Consider the following 21,327-nt stretch of genomic DNA (forward strand, 5'->3'; position numbering starts at 1 on the left):
ATCATCACCCTTCCTATTACCTAAGAAATTTTGGATAACCCAAACAAAGGAATCCCATGCATTCTTCTCAATTTCTGACACTGAGCTGGTGAAATTAGGATCGTTTACCAACTTGCGAATTTGTGGACCATCAAATATACCTGCCTTACGTTTTTCTGAACTTAGACTTGGACATTTCCTTGAAATATATTTGAAACATTCACCATCTTTATTTAATGCCTTAACATATTACTTCATTAAACCTACTTTAATGTGCAGGGGTGGCAATATGATACGATCTCGTGGCACTAGAGGTTTTTTTATAACATTAAGACTACCTGGAAGTAGTGCTTCCCTAGAGGGCCATTCTTTTCTTGACCAATGTTCTGATTTTGCTCTACTATCCCATAAACACATAAAACAAGGATATTTAGTGTAGCCTCCTTGTTGTCCTAAAAGGAAGTTCACCATCTTAAGATCAACGCAAATCACCCATTTATGATCGTTATATTTGATTTTGTTCATGACCAGTGCTATTGTGGGGTATTCTTCCTTAACTTTAGTTGAATGTGCTATTGGTATGGAGCCTAGTTTATTTCCGTTGTGCAATAGTACACACTTCAAACTCCGTTTTGACGAGTCAATAAATAAACGCCAATCGATTGGTTCATATTTCTGCAAGCCCATGGCAGTCATTAAACCAGAAATACTAGTACAAAATACAAAATTATCCTCCTCAGCGAAAAAGGGAAGTAAGTCTTTTTCTCGAGTGCGGTAATAAGAAACTTTAGTTTCTTTAGTTAAAAGATTTCTCTCTTTTAATCTGGAGGCCAATAATTCAGACGAAGTTTTGGATAGTCCAAGGTCTCTAATTAAATCATCAAGTGCACTTTGATCGAATGGTTTTGGTTCAAAGAGATTTTCTGGAACAAACTCGTCATCGCTCATGCTACTCAGTTCATTTAATTCATCAGAACTTTCTGTAGATGTAGATGGTAATGGTAAAGATGTATCTTTTGAGCTCCTTACAGGCCTCACAGCTGATGTTGATGTGGGGTAAATCCATTTGGAGCGGTTCGTCTTGTTGATTCCTTTTATATTAACAACGCAAAAATAGCAGTCATCGTGATGATTTAAAGGTTCGCGCCAAATCATTGGGGATTGGAATTTAAAAGAGAGTCTCTTCTTAGTGGCCCATAAACGTAATTCTTCAACACAAATTTTGCACACAATATTGGGCACCCAGCACTTGTTATCTGTTTCCAAAGGAAAACCAAAACACTCTAAATACGCTCGTTTCACAAAGTCTGACATATTCAATCGAAATTTTTGAAAAACATATTCACCACAAATATAACAAAAACAATTCGGATCGTTAATGCAGACCCTTCTTAGCGAAGTCATGATGAAAATTACAATAATTTATCTAAAACGCGACTATAATAGATAAAAAACCAAAAATAAAGATAAATGAGAAGAACGTAGCTATATCTAAACAACTCGAGCTGTTAGAGTAAAACTGACGACAGATTCGAAATCAGAAGCCTCGAATTAGTAAACAACAATAAAAATATTTCAGTCAACATAAAATAACCTTCGATTTGTTGTGCAGTGTTATAACACATGAGAGCCCTTTTTAAATATCTTTATTCCAAAGACTACCTATGACTGTCTACCCACTTTACATCACTTATACTTATTGTTTTATATAATTGCTTACGTTTCTAAACGATGTATTGGAATTCAGGTATCAAAATAATAAAACCTACTTACTAACTAGGTTACCTTGCTTAATCAGGTTAGTATAACAATTCGTACAAGGATAAGTTATGATATTTTAATTGTTATGAAATGAACTTATAAACTTACTTCTACAAGTATATGGATAAATTACTTAGCTTGAGGAGATTAAGCAAAAATTTATCTAATAAAATAATATAATTCTTTAAATTTTGCGAAACCCCGATAAGACAGACCACAAGAAAATCAAAGTGAAAATTTTTTCGTCCTGTTTCGGTTTTCAAATTTTTCTTAGTTGCACGGAATCTTAATGCGCATTACATCGAGATCATCCACATATTTAAAACGTTTTAAAATAATGCGAATTAGGAACATTAAAACGGTTTATCGGTGTTTACACAGTTACATGCGTTTTATCTTAATTCGCATTTACGGTTGTGTGTAAACATAGCAAATGTCTTCAATCTGTCAACTGTCATTCTACTGTCAGGGCAGCCTAATTTCATCATTATTATTACCGTAACATAACCTCAAAGTTTTTCATGGCAAAAAGACCGAATTTTCCTGCAATTTCCTCAAAACAGCTTATTATCAATACTAAAACGGTACGATGATTAGGACTTTCATACAAATAGCGGTAAAGTCGAGCAGTTTTAACCAAATCGCTAGAAATGTTTCCTCCCAAAGTCCACTATCGAAACCCACTTTTTTCCAAAAATTTTCCTCAATAGCGAGCCCTCACGAGAGTATCACCTCGATCCCGGTGAAAAAACGGGTGCAACGCAAGAAAAAGTCTTTGGAAGACGAGGTTAGTGCCCCGGGGGTGTTTAATGTGGTGGCATTCGCCACTTCGGAAGAGTATGACCTGGAAGGCCTTAGGCAGGGATTAAAGAAACAAGACTTATATGAAGATCATTCTATACCTAATGATAATGATGTAATACATGCGGTAAGCAATTGTAATTTTCATAACCATATTTATTAAATATTAAAATAATAAGAAAGTTTATTTCAAAAAGTAGGTACAGAATAAATACTAGATGATTAGATGCGCAATTATTTATACTAATAATTTGAGTCTGCAACTAAGCAATAACTTCTAATGCCCAAAGAAAAATACTATAAAAAGAAACATTTATTAAGAACTGAGTTTTTCGCTTAAGTTTTAACAGGCTGTTGTTTACACTTCTTTCAATTTTCAGGGATCTTTTGTTTTTTAGATGTTGTAGGGCATTATATACTTATTCTGGGTGCAGTAAACACCAGACTTCTTTGTGTTGTAGACTAAAACCCCACAGTGAGACTGTTTTTGTATTATTTTGGTGATTGTCTAAGTTTTCTGAAAGTTTATCTTTACACAGCAACTTGATGACTCTTATAAACTTTTTTTATTATGGTAATTAACCAATTTACAAAAATAAGTATAAAAAATATTCAATAAAATAAGATTTTATATTCCAATACAGCACTTGAAGTATTAGTACTATCATTAAATATCTAGCATAAAAAACAGATAACAGGTAACATCAATAAAACCAAATAAAATATAAGGACAACAATGGTTTAAAACAAAGTAACTACAATAGAAAAAGAGACACATTTTAAGCAAAGTCAAGATATAAAATTATATTGCACTTAAACAGATTTTAAAATTCATTGAAGTGAACTCGGAGGAAGAACAATAAAAACAAATCTATACTGACACTATTTGAGTTAATCATCATTCTATTTATTGCACAATTTTCACCATACAGTGTATGACATTGTTCAAGGTAGAACAATCTAGTCTGTCTGAGCACTGTAGTAGGAGGAACATTTAAATTAAGCTGACACAACACCTCAGGAGACTGTATTACATTGTTAAGAATCTTATATGTTGTGATCACAGTTTTTACGTCGAGTCTCCAACTTTTGAATGTTCAGCAGTCTATACATTTCATTGTAATTAATAACAATAGAAGAAATATTAAGCTTGTAAGCATGTCAATGTTAAGGCACAGACTCTTATTATATAACCACTATTCGTATTTATTGGATTAATATCTGTCTCAATAGTATAGATCGAGATGTCATCAACAAATTATTAAATTTTACATATTTAGCATATTTTTACAATATCATTAAGAAAAATCACAAATGGATTTATCCCTAGTATACTGTCCCGGGGCACACCGAACACTGTAGCTTTATGTTCAGAAACATTCCCCATTAAATTTTGTTGATTGCACTCCATTAAAAGTTTTTGCATTAATTTAAAAAATTGTCTCGAATTATTGACGAAATTGAGAGGCACTGCACCAATCACTTGTTTATTTTCCAACGAATTTTTCCACTCAAATTAAACTGATTGTAGTGCACTTTCACATGAATCATGTTTTTTAAAATCTGCCCGGTATCTGCTTAAAAATTTTCTTCCATGTATGTGACCACTTCTTTGTTAATAGTTGATTAGCAGCTTTTCATAGACTGGAACCACATTGATGTGGTGAAATTCTTCGCATTTAACGCTATTTGTTTTTTCTATATAGGGGTAAAAAAAAAAAGAAGCATTTATTTCTTTGTTTGTTACCCAATTACAGGAAAGAATAAAAGGAAAAAAAAAATTACCAAAATAAGTATAAAAATGAAAAATCAAAATGTATGCTTAATATTCTATGAACTTAAACAGACTATCTATATACTTACTAGAAAGACTCTGCATCACCTATTTACTTAATACTTGCTATATTAGACATTAAACTGTCAACAAAAATATCGAATAGTTCGTGTAAATTATTATTAATATAATTCTGACACATTATATTAATAGGGGATTTAAACAAAATATTAGTTCTATAGCGGGATTTACATAAAATAATCTAAAATGCTTAGAGTTTATTCTTGGTAGCCGAAAATTTAATCCAGCCAAAAGGGTGGGCCAGTCAATCTTGTTATGAATAAGGTTATATAAGAATTTTATGGAAAGAATTTCTCTTCTTTTTGCTAAGGGTATAATATTAAATTTATTTAAGTATAATTGACTATCCAAACCTCTGGCTGGAAAGACACCTTCCTCTCTAAACCAGAGATACTTCATAAACTTGCGCTGAATGCGCTCAATATCATCTATCAGGTATGTAAGAGAAGAAAAGTAGTTTTAAAGTATTAATATTTTCAAAGTGCCGACGGTTTCGATAAACAAAGCCCAACAATTTGGCAGAGTCAGACACTATTTTTGCTATATGCTTGGCGAAACTTAATTTTGCATCATAAGTAATTCCCAAATCAACCGCCTCATCCACTCTGGCCAACACAACATTATTTGCTCTATAGTCAAAATTGATTGGCAACAGTTTTCTAGAAAATGAGAGAATAGAGCATTTATTAACATTTAAATATAGACATTGCACCAATTCTCTACTTTATTAAGATTTACCTGAAGGAATTCGTAATCGTCTTCAGTATCTATTTTTGTGAACAATTTTATATCATCCGCAAACAGTAAACTCTGACAAGACAGTAAATTGGCAAGATCGTTTATAAATAATAAAAAGAGAAGCGGGCCCAAGTTAGATCCTTGCGGAACTCCCGAGCACACTTCATATATAGGCACCGTCTATAGATTACAAGTCAGACCACTCGAGCGGCCCTGAAATCGATTGCCCCAGCCCCCGTTCCTCACCTCGCCAGGCATCGGCTGGGTAGAACCCAGGTTTAGTTTTCGCAAGTACGTTAACTTGTGTGCATCCGTTTCGCGAGAGAGTTTTTGCCTGTAGCGTTTTAGACAATAATTTGGTTACAATTAAATAGTTCATCCCTATATGTTAAATAGTTTGTTCTGTATTTTGTGTTTTACATAAAAGCATTACAATCTTAAAAAATAGTTTATTATTTATTTTCTCCCCCTAATGTTACTGGAATAGTTTTAGCCGATTTTACAACCTATTATCCCAAACCAACACACCCCACTTCTTTTTGTCGGCCACCAATGTCAGAGTTTAAGACCCGGTAAATTTTGATATTTTAACATATTTTGTATATATTTACTATATCCACAAATGAATACAAAGTATATAATTTACAAAACTACTTATTTAGCGCTTATTATGATAATTGTTTGTTATTCTTTTGCGCTTTTGTATTTTTAAAACGACCTAATTCAAAAATTAAAATAACCCATACCATATTTAAATTATTTTATATTTTTTAGTGTGTTTAAATGTGTTTTTTGATTGTTTATTTATTTTAACTTTAGATTTATTTTTTGAATATTCATCTCTAAAATTTCAACAAATATTAAGTAAAAACTTGTATTTTTTGATGAGACACCTAAAAATGTAACAAATTTAAACAATTCAACAAGTAAAGTTTTTTCAAATTCACTTTTTATATATTATATTTGACTTAAAAGGCAGCCATTTTGAATCCGCCATATTAAACGCTTCCAATTTATTTAAAAGTTCAAATTCATTGAACTGATCAAAACTTAATACACTAGATACACCAATTTTAGAAAAGGGAAACTCAAAAACATTTTAAAAACTGTCCTTGTTATCGAAAGCCAAGCACCTACAAAATTTGAAAACAATCTGACAAGTAGAAGTTATAGTTTAAATAGAATTCTTAGATTTGTTATATACATACATACAAACATTGCTACATAAAGGCAAAGAAGTGAAGCTAATATAAAAAATGTGTAAAAACGTTAATAATTAAGAAACTCTGTCATATAAACACATTTTATTCCAGTCCTATCAAAAAAGTTCTTATTTTATGACTTAAAATACTTCTTATGAATACTCCTCGTATAAAAATAATCAGCGCGCCTCAGAATTTGCTTTCATCGATATTTACGATAAACCCTGGTAAACGCTCGTACGCAGCAAACAGCGGAATTCAAGGTCAATTTTGCTTTAACACCTGCGGTATAGGAAGTGGTCTGACTTGTAATCTATAGACGGTGATATAGGAGACTTAAAGCCTTCATATTCAACAAACTGTTTACGACCTCGTAAGTAAGATTTTATCAAAGCAACTAAAAAGCTTTGCAGAAATCAAGGTATATTACATCAACCTGACCTCTATTATCCAAATGCTGACACAGATACTCATTTAGGCAAGCCAGGTTTACTGTACAGGAGCGATTTTTGATGAAACCAAATTGATTAGGTGCTATGTCTAATTTGACATGGGCATATATTCTATTATAAAGAACTATTTCAAAAAGTTTGGATAAATTACATAAGATCGATATAGCTCTGTAATTTTGAATGTCGTTCTTCGGTCCCTTTTTGAGTATCGGGGATATTCTTGCAGTCTTCCGTTTCTCGGGAAATACTGTTGAAGACAAGATAAGATTAAATATGTGGGCAATAGGCCCTGATAAAGCGCGAATACAATCTTTAACGACAAGACTTGGTACTCCATCGGTACCGGAGGTCAACTTACGTTTTAGTTTATTAGAGGCGGTGACAATTTCATCTTCCGAAAAATTATAAGAGCAATTTAGAGAGTTGTTAATAAAGTGGCTCGATTCAATACCAACATTAATACTAGATGGGTCCGACTCAATATATACGCTTTGAAAGAAAGTTCCAAATGCATCAACAATTTGCTGTGGATCTTTTATTGTACGATCCTGAAACAGCATTACTCCGGGAATACGCGAAATTCTTTTCTTGTTCTGCACATAGTTCCAAAAATCGGAGGAGTTTACCATTATAATTATTTTTTTGTCACACAAATATTGCATTGTTTCAAAGTAATCGTACACCATATCATAAACCCTTTTGCTACTAGCAGGTGGTATATAGACAATAAATACAAAGCACGTAAAATGGTCAAAGGACAATTGCGCACCTACAATCTCGATAGAATATACAATTTGAAGCAAATCAGATAAATTTAGAGGTAACATTTTAAACTCGCGTTTAACAGCTAACAATACACCTCCACCCTTCGACAATCTAGTTCTGTCTAGACTTCGGTCACATCGGTGTACACCGTAAATGTCCGGAAACAGTTCAGAGTTCGCGACATTATTTTGTAAATTCGTCTCTGTCAAGCCGATAATGTCCATTTCCGCTAAGCAAAAAGGGTAAATGATTGATTTTTGATTGATTTAGTTTGGAAATTTGAAAATTGTCGTGTGCTAATGTTTGCTGATGATGTGAAGCTATTTAGGCCTATCACATCCCTTTCCGATGCTGTGCTCCTGCAAAAAGACCTTAATTTGTTCTTTGATTAGGTGCCACTTGAATAGAATGTCCCTTAATATCAATAAGTGCCATAAGATTACTTTTTCTAAGCAAAGAAACCCTATTGCTTTTCTTTATAAAATAAATAATGTAGCAATTGGTGTCAAAACAGAGGTTTCTGACTTAGGAATGAATTAGATAGAATTGAGATAGATTAGATAGAATGAAATAGAATTGACTCCAGGTTGTCTTTTAAAAGTCACATCAATCAGGTGACTGGTAGGGCAATGAAAATGCTGGGTTTTATCCAACGGTCTACAACTTATTTGTCTTTGTTTACTTTTAGATTACTTTATTGCTCTCTTGTTAGGCCCATCTTGGAGTATGGCTCAATTGTGTGGTCCCCGTCATATAACTGCTACATTGAGCAGATTGAAGAAAATCAAAATAAATTTTTAAGGGTGGCTGCTTTTAGACAAGAGTATTACTATCAGTGGGTCAGAGATAACCTGAACTTACCCACATTAGAGTCACGAAGAACATTACTCGACTTATGTTTTATGCATAAGGTTTTAAATGCTACTATAGATTGTCCCGAGTTATTGTCTCTATTTAAACTTAGGGTGCCTTCCAGATTGAATAGACAATAAGAAATATTTTCAGTCCCATTCCACCGTACCAATTATGGTATTAATGAGCAAATTACATGAATGGCTCGAAGTGCTAATGGTCTGTCAGGACAGATAAGCTTTTTTGACTGTAGGATTACATCTTTTAAGGGGCAGTTAAAAAATATTATTTCATAGGGGCTTTAATTAATTAACTCATCTACACCTTTCATTGATTTATAGATAGTTTTGTATCTGAATATATATGTTTGTATGGGTATGCTATGTAAGACTTTTGTAAATGGATTCCGTAAATAAATAAATGGTCTCGACTGTAAACACTCATCTATCTCCAGTAACTTCAAAAGATCATTTTAAAATGTTTGTATTTATGCCATCAATATTGTCATCTGCATTTTTGTAAGTTCTTAACTATTTATCGAACTTTAAGATGATTTCCACAGTTTAAAAGGTTTCCAGCTTTCAATTAGTTTGTTTGTTTTCTATTGTGTCTTCACAACTTTCGCTTCTTTGTATACACATTTTTGCATTACAATAGCACATGCACCACTGACCCCCTATTATCTAAACAATCATTTGCATGGATTTTAATTAATTCAATGGTGCAAAGCCAGTTTTAGTTATAGCAGAATATAAAGTGCGATTTATCAACGTTGAGAGATAGCAAACTGCAATCTGGCCACTTTTTAACAATATTAATTATCTATTTATTATTATCTAATAACTTGTTTTCCCCCTTTAGCCCTACGGCATCAAGATTTCTGTAATTTTGTTCATTCCAATTTTTTATTGTTAAGGTCTCTAATAGGTGTGGTACCTCCCTGCTCATGGTTTTGAAAACATTTGCTCCCTACTTCCGTATGAATGTATTAATATATATTAGTGTATATATAGTTATCCAGTGGAAGAAGCTTTTAAAAGCAATATTTATCAAGTAAACAATATTTTTATTTAGGTTAGGGCTAAAACAGTATTCAGTACTCTTGTGTGAAAGTAACTGAATGGCTGCAATTCTATACAAATACTATGATAAGTTATATAAATATTATAATTAATTTGTTATCATTTTAGTATGCAAAATATCGAGTTGAAAAGGAACCAAGAGAGATATTCTTCTATAGGGACGGAGGAGTGGTACTGTGGAATATAACTGACTTAGAAAGCAGTAATGTGCTTAATTTCGTGAGACAATATGAGGAAAATAGCTATTCAGACAGACTGGTTCAATCTGAGAGCGAAATTATGAATTACAAATATCACACCGATGAAGAGTTAGTAAAATATTATAAAGTAGTGTCAACAAGGCTTAGAAAATTATTTTTAGGCGGCCAAGTTGCTTGGACAAGGAAGGTAATTTTGTTTTGAGTTTAAATTCCGAAAAAGAAAACTTAACCCTTATTAAATATACTTTCTCGAATGTCATGTTCCTCTCGGTTAAGTTGGGAATATGGGAGGCCTCACTTGAGAAATATATAGAGGAAATTGAGGGGGTCACCCAAGATTTGAAACGGTGAGTTATTTTTGTACCAAATTTTTTGTTTTAATTAAATTAAGATTATTATTATCGATTAAAGTTATTTAGTTAATAATATAACTTATAAACATTTTAGAGGTAGAGAAATAAAAATGAGCAGGGAGGAGGTTTTGAGGAAACATGGAGAATTGTTCGCCCTAAGACACTATTTGAATTTAAGCTCGGATGTCCTAGATACACCGGATTTTTATTGGGAAAATGAGCAACTGGAGAGTTTATATAATCAAGTTTGTGTTTACTTTAGCATCAATAAAAGGACAAAGGTAAGTATCATGAATCTTTTAAAACTGATATTGAGGGGTAAAAGCGAGTAATTTTTTCATGGTAATAGTCTTTTAGGTACAAGAAAAATCACCTAAAAAGGCATAGAGTTACTGTTTGTTAAAAAAAAAGCTTTAAAGGCCTAAAAAAAGTGAAAAAGGATTTCTTATCCATAGGAAAAATTAAATTGGAATCTAATTGAAATTAAAGAATTAAATCCCTGGATTAAAATAGAACATATATTTAAGTCTGTGAAAATAAGTTACTTTTAACACTTTCATATTTTTTAAAGTTAAATACCTGGAAGATCAAAATTTCCAAAAAACTGGAAAATGTACAAGATTATTTCAAACGCCTAGAAAACATTAAAAAATAGCATCAAATACCTGGAATAAAAGATAATTGGTTGGTTTTAGGGCAGGTTTCTTAAGCTTATAACTTAAATTCGGTCTTCTTATAAATGTTAATTGTAGTATTGTAAAGAAATTAAAATTTTAATAATTTGTCATGATTTTTAATATGGACAGAAATCTTCTATACCACTTTATATTAGGGCACCGGGGAAGCCAATATATTTGGTCGGCTAATTAAATAAATCGGCACTAAAATAAGACAGCCTGAAGAACGCTTTAATTTCCTTAAAAAAAAAACTAGTCCGCAATGTTTTAAAGACGTTAAACTTCTTTGATCATCCTATATATTAAAAACAAACCTTTTTTTAGGTTATGAATGAAAAAATCAACCACTGCGTGGAGCTCATTGAACTCCTCTCCCATCATCTCGGAGATAAGCATCACATCCGACTGGAATGGATGATAATCATTTTGATTATGGTTGAGGTTATGTTCGAGGTTATTCATTATGTCGATCGGTATATACATTGATTTAAGCTCAAAATGTTTTTAGTATTTGATGTAAATATAGATAGTGGTAAGGTTAAGTTTTCTTGAGCATTTAATAAACAGACTGAGATTTTTATTACTTATATCAGTTTTAGTCGATTGTGTTTGTTACTATTTAAATAAATAAAAAACAGTTTTTAAATAAATAAAGCTTTGGTTTCTTAACTATACATACAATTCAAGCTAGAAAAAAAAGGCGCGTTCAATTAAATTCTATGATCGATTTTAAAAATGTGTTTCCGTTTATCAGTTTAGTGGTGGCAATCACGAATTCCACATTGGAATCCTCCTTTTTCGATAGAAATCGCAGGGCGGATATCTGAAAATAGCAATTATTTATTTGAATTTATTATAAATAAGTTTGTGGTTACCTCGGCGAATGTGCAGCCTCCTATAAAGAAGACTAGCACGACCTTTGGTCCGTCATAGTTTTGTATCACGTTCGGGCCAATAACGGGAGATTCGTCTAAAGTGGGGCCTAAAAACGGGGTTTTTAGTGTTTCTCTTTGTTCTATTTAGATATAAAAAAACAATATTAATATATTAGGCATATGCTATACTAGACATTAGGTATTAGTGGTATCGACAATAAACACGCATTAAAAGTACGCTCCGTGTTTTTATCAAAATTCAAAGGTCTCCAGTAGTTTTTTTTAATATTAAAATTTATATGGTTCTATGCAAAAAAAAAAAATTCTACAATTGGAATCAAGAATTTGGAAGCTTGTCAAGTAAGAAATCCCACTATAACATCGGCTCTCATCATTTACCATTGTTTTACCAACAATTAATGGAATGCATTGTTCACCTGAGCCTCGATCGCTTGAAAACATTTAACATTCTTTACCTGGTAAACTCTGAACTTTTAATGAACTAATTGGCTCTGTTTATTTAAGATTTTAATGGGTCAAATTATTCTCTTGGGACAGATTTAGCAATAACAAATTAGTCTAGTTACTTAACGAATATAAATAATTAAAAAAAAGTTCTTTCATTCAAATGCTTTAAAAATAAATCTCAAAACAATTGGGTTTGTATTCAATGCCACAATATTATTCATAAAAGATGCCGTGCCCTTATTGGCAGAAAAGCTGAGATGGTCAATAATAATCTTGTTTGACGCAGTAAGGAATGTCCCGATGTTGCAAATGATAACAATTCAGCTATTATTCTATTGCTGAGAAACACCATTGAACAGCTTAATATGGAAATAAATGTCCAGAATAATCACATAAAAAAGGTTAAGGCTCAAAAAGATGAGTTAATTACTGAGTTTGAGTTTATTGAGAAACAATTTATGATTGTAAAGCACTGTGGTTACTGGACGTGGATAACCCTCTCGATTTGCAAAATGATAAATAAAGATTAAAAATGATAAATTAATAAAAGATGTACTCTCATTGCTGCATGTCAAAGTGGAGTCGTGGAAAGTACTTTTATTGAAAGCTTCTGAGGATCCAGAAAATATATTATGGCCTCGGTACAGTTTACATTCCTTATATGAATATATATTTACTGTTATATTTATGATGTGAATATAAATCATTTTCATCTTTCGGCACTGACCTGAGTTTGAGTAGAAGTTTAATAATCATTAATAAGAACAGCAAAAAAGAAAGGTCCGAATTGTAAAAGTAACGTCGGAATGTGTTGAAGAAAAAGGTCACACGATGCCTTGGGAACAGGAGTTTGATGCAACTGATTTAAATAAGTGTGTCAACTATTTTTACAGGTGTTCTGTCGTAAATTACAAAATTTAACCACAGAGAAACGAACAGCACATAAAAGATATAGGTAAGCTTCCAAACTTGAAGTGGGTTACATTTTATTTGGTATTTTCCACTTTAGGAAGTAGGTCTTTTATCTTCTAAACCCCTGGGTATGTAAAAAAAAACAATTATATCTCAAGTAAATTATTGTAATTAAGATTTATTGGCCTTATATTAAATTAAATATAACAAAATGTATCGTTACAGATTTAAGCTCATATTTCTTTAAAATACGCGATAAGTCTATTTTCTTCTTCTTTCCAATTAAGGAAACTCAAAGGAAATTGAGTTTTTCATCGCGAAAACGGTATGAATGAACAAGAGGAGATATTATATGGTAAACAAGCCTAATTTCAGTCCTCAAAACCAGGTAGTTTACGTGAAAACAGGGGGACAAGTGTTGATTACACGTGTCCAAGAAAACCGGGCTTTTCGGGAAAACTATGGGAAATTGTACCATAGTTTATAATGCCTTCGCACAACAAGCCATGTCCCTTCTTTTAGGAGGCCTTTCTAAGGAATGTAAGCTCTAGAACTTGATAGAAGTATAAAAATAGGTATAAAAATGAAAGAAAATTCATGAAAGTAACTGGAAAACATAAACTCACTACACTCTAGTGATGAAAACTATCGGTTCTAGGCATTCAGTGCTCCCCATTGTCTTAAGAATAATCAAGACTGAAAATAACGAAAACCAGAGATCACAACACAGTTGACGGACTGGGTACAACTCATTAGCAATCTAATCTATACTGGGTACTATTCGGTCTAGAAACTTCTTGAGTTGGTTAATCTAAATATGCTTATAATTACAAGCCACCTATAACCCATAGGCAGAACTTAAAATACACATCACGTTTAGGTAAATTATACATTCTGGACTTAAATGGACTTGCCTGGGCTAACCCATATTTCTATAATATAAAAACAAAATTTTGTAACTTTATTACAATTTTCTCAATTGATTTTACTTTAATAGTGACGTAATAGCCAACAAAATAAATAACTCATTACGAATTCGTCACAACAATACGGGTAACTTTTAACAGTATTCCATGATCTACAATATACAATCATGCCTTAAATACATATGGCGGAATGTTATCAGGTTCTCATGATCGTTTTAATTTGAAAATTGCTATATCGAACTGTGTCGGTTAGAGTATACGCTCTAAAAATATCCTGCGAATGTTTGGTTGAATTAGCATTTATTTCTTTGTCCTCAAACCTTATACAATCTAATGATTTATCATAGTTTTTACATATTGCCAAAAATTTGCAATAATTGAAACATTATATTTAAGTTGTGCAAAAATTCTAATTTTTGTATATCGAAATCATTGTTAAATTCGCTCATGATAATACTCTTTACGTCGTAAATGTCGAATGCTACAGCAGCTAAACAAGGTAAAAATTCTAATATATATTATACTGTTTTTTACTGTGCTCGTATCTTGGTGACCATAATAAGTCTATTATGAGCTGAGGTGCAATCAAGAGTGAAAGGTTGGCGATCCCTTGGAAGGGGGAAAAACTGTCAGGAAAACTCCACTTCTAAAGGATCCAGACAGTTATTCAGAAATGAAATGTTGATATAGAGAAAAAGAGAGTCGTTTTGTATTTATATCTTCATCTATGTAATATTTAGTACTTGATAGGTAGCGAGGTTAAATGAAAAAGGCAGAGGGTTATCTAATTAGACTTATTTATTTCTAAGTTAGATACATGAACGAGCTTAATCAACACCCACTCAAAGACAGTTGTAGAGGTGTTATTGGCTTAATACACACAGCATTTACAGTATTGAACTACGCGACGCTGTCAGGTGTACAGTGCGAGGTTGCCGAACATCATAAGATACAATACATAACACGCCCCTTATTAAAAAATAAAAATAAAAGAAAGCTTATTATTAACATAACATAAATGATGGTTATAAACTTAGATAAAGGAACAGCAACACTTAAAATTAAAAAATTTATAGAATAACAAATATATAAAAGCTCACACTTTATTTTTATAAGTCCAGTTTTTCAGGGCGCTTAAATAACCGACCACTTTTTGTTTAAGAAATGTTATTATCAATAAGGTTTACAGAACGATCGATTTGCGGTAAAGCCTGTGCAGTAGGCTGAGTCTCGCTGGAATCTCTGTTTTCAGAATATTCTGTATAAAAATGAATATTCTGAATATTCTGATAAATATGAATATTCTGAAACAACTGAAACATAAGTCATTATAATCACCTTTGGAAATGACTACCCCTGGTTTTCAATCACGAAGGCCTCGTTGAATTAATATCTTATCATTTGGCTGTTAATCACGCAGTTTTTTAGCATGTTAGTCATAGTTTAATTTCTGTTGCATCTGCTAAATTTGGGTTTAAGTAGGCTGCGTGAAATTGAAAAGGTTGTTCTCAATTTTCTACCCATTAGAAGATCGCAGGGAGCGGGCAAGTCTTGCTTAGGGGTAAGATTATAGCTTAAAACAGCTAACAAAGGATCTTGTTTACTTATAAGGGCTTTTCGACGCTCGCAAATAAGAACATCGTAACTCGATTCTTGACGAAATTGAGTTAAGACTACTTCCTAGTATGAAATTTTATTCTCTTTCGTGTAAAAAAATTAAAAATAAAAATATTTTTTTCTTTGGAAAGGTGCCTAAATAACATATTTACACCGTTGTAAAATTTTAATGCCTAATCCGTAGTGGTTGCTTTACAAATCATAAACAAAATTTGAAACTTTAAACCCATTTTTCTCAAAACGGGCTTTTTCGAGATACGATCTTCTTATTTGCGAGGGTCGTTTTGTCAGAAGACCTTGAGCAGTTTGAATTGACCGTTCGACCGTTCCATTACTTTGGGAGTGTTCGGGGCAAGATGTTTTAAGAGTTATGTAGTAGTTTGAAGCGAAACAAGCAAACTCTGCGGAATTAAAAGGAGGACCGTTGTCTGAAAATATCTCTTGAGGTATGCCATTTATCGCAAACACATTTTTTAAAGAAGATATTGTCATGGTCGTCGTCTTATTAAGTATTTTATTGACTATGACAAATTTGCTGAAATAGTCTCAGATAACAAGAAAGTAGGTACCCTTATGACTCTTGAAATCTATACCCACTTTTTTCCAGGGTAATGAGGCGTCAAAGGCTCTTTCTGGTTACTACAAATTTTGCAACTTAATACCATATCTTCTATAGCTGTAGTCATTCTGAGCCAGGAGTTGTTTCATGCCAAGCTTTTTGCATGAAACAACTACTTGGTGACTACGATGTAAAAACTCCAATATTTCAGGTCTAATGGCTAAGGGTATTAAAATTCGCTTCTTATAAAAAATAATATTTTTATGCAGATATATTTCACTGCGAATATTCCAATATAACTTAAGCTCTAATGGTTTTAAATTGCCTTTATGTTTTGGCCAGCTTGAAATTGTATAATCTATGAGTTTCTGCATAATAGAATCTTTAGAAATTGCATTTAGCAATTTTTTTAAATTTTCTTTAGAAGTTGCAAGGACAGAGTATACCTTTAGGTGATTCTCTAGATAATCAGTATTTATCGATTCGTTTACTGGATCTCTGCTAAGTGTATCAGCAACTTGCATTTTTTTCCTGGCACATATTCCAGAGTAAATTGATATCTTAAGAGTCTGATTGCTAATCTTTGTAGTAGTGGAGTAAGATCATCAAGTAGCTTTTTAAGAAGGCCTAACAGAGGCCTATGGTCGGTCTGAAGTAAAAACTTATTTCCACAAAGATGAAAATTGAATTTTTCAAATCCAAAAACTAACTAACCTTTGCTGCGTCTCTGTTAAAGAAACCGAGGCAAACTAAACTGGATGATTATCTTGCATTAATACAGCACCTAGACCATAAGGGCTAGCGTCTATAGATAAAACAGTTTTCTTTAAAGGGTCAAAGAATGACAAAACTGGCGCAGACGTTGCTAAGTTTTTAAACGGTTGAAAGATTCGTTTTCATTTTCTGACCACTGCCTATCGTTTTTTGTACTTAAGAGTATCCTAAGTGGACCAGTTTCTTGTGAAAGATTTGGAATAAACTTTGCAACATATATGATCATTCTTAAAAATCTTTGTAAATCCTTTCTATTTTCCGCTAGTTTCATATTATTAATAGCTTGAGTTTTACTACTATCCGGAGAAACACCACTTTCATTTATAATATGACCGATAAATTTTCCTGTTTTTTGACAAAAGGTTTAAAGTAAGTCCACTTTTAGAAATTTTTGTTAATACAATGTCCAAATAAGAATTATGTTATTCTAGCGAAAATAGTTTATCACGCCACTAACTCCTTCTAAAGTTTCATAAAGGAAACGTTGAAAAAAATTTCGGGGGCTGAACTAATGCCATGAGGTAAACGGACATAACGGTATCTACCTCAGAGAGTAGCTATGGTACACATTTTGAAACTGTCATAGTCTAAAGGTAAGTGTTTGTAAAAAAGTCTGAGAAGCATCAAGTAAACTTAAATATTTTGCATTATAAAGTTCACCAAATAAAGAGTCAGTAGTGGGAATGTGAAAGTTCTCGCGTTTTTTCATTTTTCGGGTATACCCCCCCGTTTGGATTTTTTCCAGATTTTTTTTTTCTCGAACTCGAACTTAAAGTATTCGAATTTAAAGCCCTAGGATCCATACAGATCACCATTGGATTTTGGTGCTATAACAATAGGGTGCACCCAATTCGTTGGTTCAGTTACTGGTAATATGATTTTTTCACTTATCATCTTCCAGCTTTTATTTTACCTTATTTTTTAATGCTAGGGGAATTTTTCGAGCAGCCCACACTTTAGGTTCAAAGCAACTGGTTAAAGTTATTTTGTATGTTTTATTCACTTTGTCAATACCACTAAAAACACGACTATGTTTGTCAAGAATTTGTTTTAGGCTTCTCATATCAGGTATTTCATTCCGATAAGTAATTTCAGAAGTGCTATTTACAATGTTCAAAAGTTTTGCACCTTCTAAACCCAAAATCGACGAGGCAAATTGTCCACGACTTAACACATAAAACGAAAGCTCTACTGATTCTTTACCAAAATCACAGAGAAGGTTAATTTGCCCTAACGTAGCTATTCTGTGACCAGAGTATGAAAGCAAAATTGAAGAGCACTTTAAAATGTCACTAGTCTTTATATTTAACACTTTAAAGTCTTTGTAAGTCAAGATGTTAACTTGACTTACAAAGACTTTAAATTCAATAACCACAGTTTCAAACCATTCCACAGCATTCACATTTGGGTTTATTACAGTCCAAACGACATTATCACTTTCTGAAGATTTTTCACTCTCAGAACCTGTGTCAGAAATGTCACTTTCTGCATCGATTCCATGTATTTGGTATTTTCTATTACAGTACCTTCTATAATGTCCTTTATGATGGCATTTTGAAGATACTTAAATAAATTATATGAAGGGCATTGGTTTTTTGCATGTCTTGAACCACAACTAGAACAGGTTTTTAATTTAAGATCTTTACCAAAATTTGATGACTCAACCCTTCGCCCAGCTCTATCCTGAGACTGCTCAGCAAACCCAAATGTTGAACTTTTATATGTACCCTCAGCTTTTCCTCGCCCTTGACCACATAAATATTACCCTTGACCTACATATCTTTATTGCTTTAGAAAGCTTTAAATCAGATTCCTGTAAAAGTCTTTCCTGTATTCAGCTATCCTTAATACCCAAAACCAATCTATCTCTGATTAATACGTCAGTTTCTTGAAACTCACATGTGGAAGCAAGAGTTGTTATAAACTGATCCACAGTTTCTGTTGGCTGTTGATCCCTCTTAAAAAATTCAAAATGCTCATAAACAAGATTTTTAACAGGGTTACAGTAAGCATGAAATTATATATTAATAATAAACACCGGGTGTTTTACTCTCAGAAATTTTATCTATTATCCTGCTTTTTATACAGCTATATCCTGCACTTTGCAGTAACACACTAAGTATAAGTAGTTAAAAATGTTTTTATTTTTATTTGGCACGCACAGAGGTCCTGGCTTAGCACAGATGTCCTGGCTTATTATTTTACAACAGTTGTGATGTGTTTGATGATTTTTCTAGTAATTCTTGTCAATTTCTTATATTTTTTTCTCAAAATAACTTACCAGGTAAAAGACCCAATACGTCATGTAACTGCTTCCTTCCACCGTTTTTCGTTACTTGTTCGGCCAGTCTGACACTTAAGGGGGCATAAATGCTATGTACATAACAAATATCGGTGGGATTTATCTCAGAACTGTCCTCCAGCACTAATTTTAACGTCTAAAATTCGAAATTGTTGCCAATTTAATATTTATAATTAAATTACTAAATAATAACACCTACCTTCCTTAGAACAGTGTATTGTCTGGTACCGGATTGTAACTTTAGTAAACCCACTTTTTCCAACTTGGTTATGGCTAGCAGCGCTTTTAGGCCATAAACCTACAAAAAAAAAAAAATTCATTGGGAGAAATGATGTATTACTAACCTAAGGACTTTTACGTAGACTTTACTTTAGAATAGAAAGTTTACCAATTATTTACCTGCACTAACTCCCTTTTATACCCTTCCAGAACTTTAGGCTTGAGCCCAGAGGAGCATAGACACTGCAAGCAAATCAGCCTTAAAACCTGAATCATCGGTTTGCCTTGCGCTAATAGTTCTTCAATATAAGGACTCGGTTTATCCACTTCGTAACAACTCAAAAACTCCTGTTCGGCCTGAAAAGGAAAATGTTCTGCCCTTTACAGATAAAAATGTTCAAAATTAATTCACCTTTAAAGTGTCTGAAAAGTCGTACTGATCAGTATGCTCCTTAATACACTCCGCTATAGAAGTGTGCTGCGCGATTTGCTTCTTTTTCGCTAAAATCATCGGGAGTCTATGCACGAAAAGTTTCATTTCCTGCACGGTTTTTCCTTGGGTGTTTTCGGTTTGGGCCGTGATACTTTTAGCCTGTTTTGCTAAATAAATAGGGACCGCATTGAAACTTTTGTCCCTTATGTCTGAGAATAGTTTATCAGCCGAATTTAGTATAATTTGCTTTTTATCCTCGTTAAGGGACTCCGTAGATCGTTCCTCGCTACTTAAGAAGTTATCTATGGGGAAACTGGCTGTGGCATTGTTTATCCCGAAAATTTCATCAATTAAACCTGAAAAGCCTCACTTTTATTACAAACATTTAAAACTATAGTTAATTATTTACCTTCGTATGTTAGTTGAGTGGCCATTGGTGTAATTAGGTCCACTGATCGGTCTATTAAGAGGATTTGGTCTATGCAAGATGACTGAGTGGTGGATTCTTCGTAAGTAGCTTTTTCCTTTTGTAGTCTCGCCACTAAGTCCCATACTTGTTTTGCTATCACTCCTTGAAAAAAGTTTTAATTATAGAAGAGAGACATTTTGTTCCTATGGGGACCTTTTTGCATACCACTCAGGAGCCACTTAAAATACTTCTGTATTTTTTTTAAGTAATATAGAGGAATTTATAATGAAAGCTTTAATGGCAAAAACATTGTTCTACATTAAGGATTTGGTAAGTAAATAAAGGTTTTGGTTGAAGCAATTTTTTTAAGATTAGATTTCTGCCATGGAAATTCTTTCCTCAATAATTTCTTAAATGAGCCATTTTTGTAACTCGGTCTCAAACTCTCTATTTTAGAGACAAGAGCCAACAAACTTAAAATATCGCAATATCAAGAATTTTACTATTCCTTATGCAGGTCATACACGCTACGGTTTACCGGAGAGGTTTACTTGTACAGTTATACCTGTCCGGAAAACCGTAGCGTGTGTTGGAGTCGGTCGTTTTGATTTTTGAACCTGTACAGGCAACCAAAGCAAGACCGAAAATCAATTTATTTCCGGCCACCCCATGAGTAAACCTGTGCGTCTGTGCGACTTTTTCCGGGAACCTGCACAGGTGGCAGTTGTAGAGTTGGATTTCTGCTAAGATTTCAGTCTTTTTTTCGCATTTTTCATGCGCGTAGTCGTCGGTTGATGTGTGATATTAAAACCACGTGCATTAAAAAATGGCGCCAACAGCAAAAACTAAAGCTGTCTTAACAGATTTTATTGAAATTTATAAAGATAGTCCGTCTCTTTGGAAAGTCAAAGCTAAAGAATACCACAATCGAGATAAAAAAGATGCAGCCTATAAGTTGCTTGTGAAAAAGCTGAAGGAAATTGATCCAGATGCCGACAAAGCAACAGTTGTCAAAAAAATAAATAATTTGAGAAGCAACGTAAGGAAAGAAAAAAAAGAAATATGAACGATCTGGGGCATCTACTAATGATGTGTATACAATTAAATTGTGGTATT

The 21,327-nt window shown here is 32.9% G+C and overlaps 2 protein-coding genes across 2 annotated transcripts in view; one reads left to right on the forward strand and one right to left on the reverse strand.

Moving 5' to 3' along the window:
- The first annotated feature begins 2,222 nt into the window (after positions 1–2,222).
- Positions 2,223–11,297, forward strand: LOC126733525 (required for meiotic nuclear division protein 1 homolog). The gene is made up of 5 exons (XM_050436860.1): positions 2,223–2,668; positions 9,596–9,795; positions 9,849–10,034; positions 10,135–10,321; positions 11,042–11,297. The coding sequence occupies exons 1-5, from the start codon at positions 2,330–2,332 to the stop codon at positions 11,201–11,203; spliced, it is 1,074 nt and encodes a 357-aa protein (XP_050292817.1). The 5' UTR covers positions 2,223–2,329; the 3' UTR covers positions 11,204–11,297.
- A 58-nt stretch (positions 11,298–11,355) lies between these two features.
- The window catches only part of LOC126733522 (vacuolar protein sorting-associated protein 33A), a 31,727-nt gene continuing 21,755 nt past the window's right edge, over positions 11,356–21,327 (reverse strand). The window contains exons 5-11 of the mRNA XM_050436856.1: positions 20,212–20,373; positions 19,782–20,158; positions 19,550–19,726; positions 19,350–19,448; positions 19,130–19,286; positions 11,593–11,699; positions 11,356–11,540 (exon numbers count right to left, since the gene is read on the reverse strand). Of these exons, the coding sequence (XP_050292813.1) occupies positions 11,424–11,540; positions 11,593–11,699; positions 19,130–19,286; positions 19,350–19,448; positions 19,550–19,726; positions 19,782–20,158; positions 20,212–20,373 (1,196 nt within the window). The 3' untranslated portion in view covers positions 11,356–11,423. The remainder of the gene's footprint in view (positions 11,541–11,592; positions 11,700–19,129; positions 19,287–19,349; positions 19,449–19,549; positions 19,727–19,781; positions 20,159–20,211; positions 20,374–21,327) is intronic.

The sequence above is a fragment of the Anthonomus grandis genome, chromosome 2, assembly GCF_022605725.1.
Source record: "Anthonomus grandis grandis chromosome 2, icAntGran1.3, whole genome shotgun sequence".
NCBI lineage: Eukaryota > Metazoa > Arthropoda > Insecta > Coleoptera > Curculionidae > Anthonomus > Anthonomus grandis.